We start from the raw sequence: 7,512 nt of genomic DNA on the forward strand, positions 1-7,512 counted from the left end.
GAACTGCAGGACATGTTTTGCAATGGAAATTCAGGCTTGCTGTAGACCTGAAATTGTTGAATTCCTGCATGCAAATAAAGGAAAAACAAATTCCATTCCAAATCTTTTGCAAACACCTTTGGCCATAAATGAAATCTTTATACATGCCTTAGCATGGTAAATTGCTCCTTAGATAAACTTGAAATGCCAAGACCTGTTCAGCATGAAGTTTGGGGGCCAAATAGCAGGAAAACTGACCTCTCTGTCACCACGTTCTGGCTAGCAGGGTTTCACAACCTGGTGGTGTGACTCTTGTAAGAAATACAGCTGGGCAAAAGAGTAGAAAGTCCAGGAGCTGTCATATCGTAGTACAGTCGTGGGCTGTAGCAGGACTCTTTATTGGCTGTACTAAAGAAAACCTCTTGAAAGAGTTTGTTAATTATAATGATTTTATATAGACCAATTGACATGGTAGTGTCTTGGCCCTCCCAGAAGAAAGCTGTATTATGCTTTTTTTTTTTTATTTTTATGAAACTACGTAAATACTCAGTGGTCCTTAGTTTGGAGCTCTAAATCATAGACTTATAGAAAATTCAGGTTGGAAGGCAGCTCAGGAGGTCACATCTAGTTCAACCCGCTGCTCCAAGCAGCACCAGACCCAACTCCATCATCCCAGCCAAGGCTTTGTCTACCTGGGTCTGAAACCCCCCTAAGGATGGAGATGCCACCACCTCTCTGGGGATCCTGTTCCAGTGCTTCCCCACCCTCCTAGTGAGAGGTATTTCAGACATCCAACCTCAACTTCCCTTGCTGCAGCTTGAGCCCATTGCTCCTTGTTCTGTATCTGCCCCTGCTGAGACCAGTCCAGCTCCATCCTCTTTGGACCCCCCCTGCAGGGAGCTGAAGGCTGCTATTCAACCCCCCCTCGGTCTTCTCTGAAAGGGCCCAGGCTCCGTTTTAGAGTTTCCTGATGTTGCACGGCCCAGAAATCACTTTTCCAACAAAAAAACATGTCAGCGGGTCACGGCTCTAAGAATCCCTGCTCTGTGCCAGCTCTGCACAAGGTTGTTTGTATGTTGTACTTGGCACCAGCACAACAAAAATAGGCTCGTGTTATTGCAAAGCGATGATAAATCATGGAGTTGATCAGAGGGTTGAGTCCATATTTGTTGTATCACTCCCCAAAAACATTAGCAAACAGCTTTCTGTTTACAGAACCTTATTTTGAAACCCTACATGTGTTCTGGTACCACAGACCTTTCCGTTCCCATCTGTAGGCAGAGATCACAGTAAATGGTGTGTCTCTCTTAGGAAAAACAGACTAGCAAACTTGGCTCTCTAGCAACGATTTCTTTTTTAAATATTTGTCTGAACTACAAAGCGTGAGCTGCTCCTCACAACAATAAATTAATCAACATCTGACTTTATGAAATAATCAAAGTAACAAATGTTCACTTGAGATTGTTCTCGGCCCTGTTTAATGTTTCTCCATTTAGTTGGATCAGCAATAGATGTTTGCAAGTTGACACTGCCCAGAAACGTTCCAGCGTTAGCTTGCGTGTGGTTGGGGATTGAGCAAGAAATTGTAGTGAAAAGGGGTGGGCGGGTCAGGGGGAGAGACGTGTCTCGGGGACTGGCTGCCAGGGACCCAAAGAAACTGCGATTGAAAGGATCCTCTCATTATTGCAGTGCAAGGTTAAGACCAAAAAGTATGCATGCATTTGCTAGAATATGATATCCCCTTGCTAGGGTCATGCTTTTGAGCTTGGCATGTTCCCATGCTTAGTGCTGTTCCTATGGCCCATGTGGCTGTGACATGTCTTTTGGAAATGAAGGATGGAAATTTGGGCGGCATTTGAGTTCCCCAGATCTGTGCAAGCAGTGTCTGCTTGAGATGATGTGTCTGGAAGAGCCACCCTAATTGCAGTGGAGCAGGTGACTGCTTTAGGAGGAAGGATGAATATCCTCCTGGCAAGAAGCAGCCCATACCTGATGCCTAGATCTTGCCCTCTCAGGATTATTGCAGTGGCAGGCAGTATGTGGGCACGGGGGCTTTTGCCAGGTCTCTTCCCTCACTGCCCTCACCTGCCCTGGAGTGTTTCCTGCCTTAGTTAATGCTCATCTGGTGGCACTGCTTCTGTGATGTATGATGAGACATAATTGAGAGATCGACTCCAATGTGCGTTTCCTGTGAAATGAATGTCCATCACACATGGCATACTTGGTAATGGGACTCGGAGACCTCAGGAAGTCTGAAAAGTTTGCATCTTTTATTTCACGTCAAGTCTTTCTGGAAACCTCCTCAAAGTAGACTGATTTGCAAAACGTTTAGTAGCTCTTGGTATTCGCAGAAGTTCCTGGAGGAAGGCAGGTTTGAATGGGTGCTTTTTTAAATAAACCAGTTAAGGAAAATCTGGGTAGAGTGTTTTAAATCTAAGTGATTTAAAGGAGTGATTTTTTTTTTTTTTTTTTAAATCTTCATTTAAAACTTTGATTTAAACAATCTACTTCACATTTGTACTTTTCAGTTTCCTTAAAAGAAGGTTGATCCGTATGGGCTGGTAACCATAAGAACATGTTGATTTTGCAACAAAATATAGCTGTTAAATTAAATTTGGTACTTTGTTCAGCCAACCAGGAGAACACATGGTATCTAAGCACATTTTAGGCAGTTGTATAACTTAGCTTATAGGTGTAGAGTTTCTTAAAGTTTTGCACTTTTTTCGATCTTGGCAAATTGCAAGTGACACATTTACTAGAGGATGATTAATTTTTTACTTGTGATTTTGTGTCAAGCTGCATTTGGATGGAAATTGGAATTTGATTAAAAATGCACTAAACATTATTTTAAAATTCGTCATTAAATAAAACTACCTTTTAAATATGCTGGATACATGCGGGGTGGGGGAAGGGGGAACAAATGTATTACAAGGTAGTTTGCATTTAAATCCGATTTATTTTACCAAGGAGAAGCATTTCTTGTGGTTAATGAATTGAGCTGGTGTTTTGTTTTGTTTTTTTCCTGGGCCTACATCCTTTAAGATTTTAGAGCGGGTAGAGCTGTTCTTTGTTGCGTCACTTGAGCTGTATTCTGGAGAGAGAACAAGTTTTTCTGCCTTTTTAACTCCCACCTGGTTTCTTAACTTTGATTGAACTAGTCAATGAGCAGCTGAGTTAGATGAATCCTGAAATGAAGGCAATGTTTTCCTTGCATTTGCAGAAGAGGCTTCTGCCAGGGCTGGGCTGGCCCTTGCAGCACACCTTGGTTGCATGTGCTTACTTAGCTGGGGACTTCCAGCGGCCTGGCTCCCTGTGACACTTCGACAGCAAATGCACGCTCCTGAATTTTTGCATTGAGCGTAAATCATATCAGTAGAGTCTGGGAGGCTTGCGCCATGGAGATAGCCTGTCATCATTTTAGATTTCCTTTTAAATGGATTTATTTTAAACAGATCATGTGGGCGTTATCTGCTGTTAATTTTATTTTAATCCTGTTTTATTTTTATTTTAAACACTCGTGGCTTTGTAGCCATCCTGCAAACCCAGCGTGTAACTTTTCCCCTAATGTTTTCCAAACTGGAGCAGAATCTGTCTGAATATAACCCAACTGCTGGAAAATCAAACCAGGCCTTTAAGTGCCAGGCACCTTTGCAGGCTGTGGGGAACAGGTTTGGAGGGGCTTCTCCCTCCCCAGGCCTGGTGGCTCGCTTGTCCAGGTTGCTTGTCTCTGAGGCAGAGGGCAGCAAAGGAGCGATGTCCCTGGGCAGCCCGAGTCGTGGGTTCGGCCTGGCATGGGAGCACTTGGGCTGAGCTTCCCCGGTGCTGCTAGCTGGGAGCAGTCCCGTTCCCCCCTCCCGTCCCTCCGGCTGTCTAGCTTTGTCTGCGTTCCTCCGATTTGCGTTCCCACGGCGTTAATGAGAAAATTCAAGGTTAACGTGTAGGTTTCATGAAATATTCAGAGGGCCGCGGTGCTAACGTTTTAAATAAACTCCCCTTCCCTCCCCACCTTGCAAACGGGTGGAAGGACTGATCAGTCTCTCTTCTCTCCTAGGAAGCTTCACAGTGGCATGAAGACTTATGGATGCGAGTTGTGCGGGAAACGGTTCTTGGACAGCTTGCGACTCCGAATGCACTTACTGGCTCACTCAGGTAGGTTTGGAAATGTGGATGCTCTGGGCAGTGAATGCTGCCTCCTCTGTCCGATCCGCCCGGTGCCCCAAACCTCTCGAAACTCCCAGCGAAGCAAAGAGTGCAAAGGGAGGCGGAGGAGTGCGCGTGCCCCATGCATGCATGTGTGGGGATGGATGACTTCTCCGAGTGACAAATTGCAAATGCTTCTTCCAAGGACAGCTATTTGAATGTTCAGAATTTGTTTCCAACTCTTCAGCTGGGGAAATATTCACCCGGGGAAGCAGCATGGAGGGACAGACTCTAAATCTCTCCTGCTCAGTTTGTGCCGTGGATGGACATTCAAGTGGGGGTTTATCCCTTCCCTTCCACCTTTTGTAGGTGTCATTTTTGCCTCTATCTCCCGAATACTGTATGTTCCACGTACAAGCACTCACTGCAATTTCATTAGCAAAGCCATTGCAGAATTAGGCGCTCTCTGTCTAATGAATCTAACTATTGGGTTCAAATTATGCAGGCCCCTTAATTAAATAGATATAGAGAGGTTGGAATGCTAAGCTAGTGAGAAGACTTTGTGTTTTGCAAGTTAATTTAGTCTGAAATACCTATTGGTTCTGCAGCCCCACATGCAATTAGCTTTTGTATTTAAAAAAAAAAACCAAACAAAACAACCCAGCAGCCCTTGGACCCGATTGCACAGATGTAGGCAGGAATCCGTGTCCCGTTCCCTGAAGGGCAAATCACTTAGGGTCCAAATGAGGGAGCAAGCATGGGCTCTCCAGGCTGGGCGTGCATCGTATTTCTGCAAGGAGGCTCGTGCCAGCGGATATCTCTGTAGTACCGTCTGTCAGAGAGAGTCCTGGGGGGGATCTGACGGTCCTGAGTTCTGATCCTGCCTCTTCTATCTGCACCCTGGGGGTGTCTTAACTGGGAGTCTCACTTTTCCCTGTGCATAGGATGGGAATAGCTAATGCTGACCCACCAATTTCAGCAAGGCTGTTGTGAGAATTAGTATGTGGTCAGTGCGGGGAGAACACACAGCGCTTTGCAAATGCTCAGTGTTAAACCAGCAAGCGGAGCAAGGCCTGTGGAGTGGAGACGGGAAGGTTTTTGTGCTCAGGGCCGTGCTGCCATTACCCTTGCTCTGGAAACACCTTCCATGCTGCTTGGGGCTCCCTGGAGGAACCGGAGGCCCCCAGGCTGCGATGAGCCTCGCACAGCTGAGCACAAATCACGGCCTCTCCCCTGGCAATGGCAGCAGCAAAGGGGCTCTGATGGTCCTGATGGGCAGGGAGCAATGAGCCCGTCTGACACCGCATCTCAGGGAAGAGACCGTGCATGGCAGAAAGGGTTGCTGGGCTAACCTCAGACATGGGGAGAAGTCGCCAGCACAGCCATGCCGCGCAGGCAATGCAGCCAGTTTTCACATGCTCTCAAATTGTCCCTGGAGGGAAATGAGCACGTGTTCCCTCTCCCTCTGTGTCATGATGCACCTGTATTATTTTCCCCTGCAATGTTTGCTTGGACCTGGGTATTGGCTGCTGGAGTCTGTCGTCTCTATGCATGGGGGGGTGCGGATTTGGCGGGAGGAGAGGGCTCGGGAGAGTTTTGGGAGGGAAGCAGCGAGCTGTGGCTTTCAAAGAGATGGTTTCAAAGCTGGCAAAGGCCACCAGTGAAATCAGTGTGTGGTGGTCTCCAAACAGCCTCTGGAAATGCTTCTCTGCTGCAGCCGCGATGCAGGAGTCTGGTGGCATCGGCAGTCGTGGCTCTGGGGAGGTTTGCCATTGCTATGGGAGGGATGCGCAGCAGCAGGACGGGGTGGTCTGGCTTGCACCGTGCCAGAGAGCGCCATGCTTGGCTTTGTCCGCTGCCCTTGGCAGGGCAAGGGAGGGCGGCTGGCAGCTGCGGCTGATGTGCTGCTTAACCTACAGATGGTACCGAAGGGAAGGGGGCTGAGTCCTGGCAATGCCAGAGCCACTGATGGTTTGGATCAGGGCCTCTGTTTTATCCAGAGCACCCTGGTTGGGAGGACTGGGTCGAACTTCACACGCAGCTGAGAGCACCCAGTGGGATGGGCTTTGCAGAGAGGTTTGGGGCCACTGTTTTCTGTAAAAAGAGCAAATAACTCATGAAACAGCGGGCCCATTGGATTCCTGCTTCCCAAGCCCGACCCGGGCCTGCGGGCTCCTGCCAACGCGGCTAGCACGCAGCCTCTCCTAAGGGCCTGCAGCATTGCACCTGTGGCTTTGCATGCAGGCACGCGCGTTGTCGCCCATTGGGGACGACTTCTGACCAGCATCCCAGTCGCAAGCCCAAAAGGAGCCGGGGGCATTTTGCATTGGTCAGCATGGACCTGGAACAGCCCACCCCGCCCAGGCCAAAGGGTCGGCAGTGATGTGCCGCATGCATCGCTCCTGTCCTTGGGGGCGCTCAGCAATGCATGGCACCGTGGCAGGCTGCGTGCGCTGCACTCGGCCTCTCAGCTGTGTTTCCCCTTCCCCCTCCCTCTCTTTTTTGGCTTGCGCTGCCTGTTTGTTATTGTAGTTTGGGCCCCGTGCCAGCACCTGGCTTGCGGCCAGCTTTGCGGGTACAGTATGTACAGTGAACGTTGAGCCAAGTTTGTCATCATGCAAGATTAATTTTTTTTTTTTCTAATCTGGCGAGGGGGTGGGGCGGGAGGGGGCTAGGAAAGAGCTGCTCTCATGCTTGAAAACAGCTGCATTAAATTCCAGCGCTGTTATTTATTAAAGCAGGAGACCTTTGCACCTTTTCCTCCCCGGCCCACGGTGCAGCCAGCCCATCCGGGATCAGCACCGCGAGGTCATCTTCCCAGCCACTTGCATGCTAAAATGATGCTCCTAAATCAGTTTTCATTGCCTCTAAATTGATAATTTGTTTAATTAGAAGCTTGCCCTGTAGGAAGCCCTTCCAGTGTGATGCCTGGGCTTATTTTATTTTATTTTTTTCCCCCCTTCCTCTTCTCCCTTTAAGGCCTTAAATGCTGGTGGCAGTAAATGTTCAGTTTAATTGAAGTTTTCATTTCAGTTTGAATGTGTTTAACTAATCAAGTGTTTATGAGCGATACCTGATGATAAAGATGAGTTTAAATTAACAAACAGTAAACTCGCAAATTAGCTAATGAGATGGATCTGGCCAGTCCCAGCTCAGCGGCTCCTATGGAGGTCATTGCTCTGCATGGAGATCCATGAGCGGGGGTGGGCAGGAGTGGGACGACAATTAAATCGGTGCTGGTTTTACAACGTGAAGTTTGGTGCAAGAACCAAAGCTGGCTCCTCTGGCAGCACCTGTTGTCACATCTTGTGGTGCATGGGAAGGAACCTTTTTTGGGGAGAGAGTGGAGTGCAAGCCAATATTGGGGGAAGCAAAAAAAAAAAAAAAAAAAAA

General features: G+C 48.0%; 1 protein-coding gene across 1 annotated transcript in view; it reads left to right on the top strand.

Annotated features, from left to right (window-relative positions):
- Nucleotides 1–7,512, top strand: part of ZBTB16 (zinc finger and BTB domain containing 16) — a 196,897-nt gene that overhangs the window by 80,514 nt on the left and 108,871 nt on the right. The window contains exon 2 of the mRNA XM_019511931.1: nt 4,031–4,128. Coding sequence (XP_019367476.1) covers nt 4,031–4,128 — 98 coding nt within the window. The remainder of the gene's footprint in view (nt 1–4,030; nt 4,129–7,512) is intronic.

The sequence above is a fragment of the Gavialis gangeticus genome, unplaced genomic scaffold (assembly GCF_001723915.1).
Source record: "Gavialis gangeticus isolate Ggan-Ray unplaced genomic scaffold, GavGan_comp1, whole genome shotgun sequence".
Classification (NCBI taxonomy): Eukaryota; Metazoa; Chordata; order Crocodylia; family Gavialidae; genus Gavialis; species Gavialis gangeticus.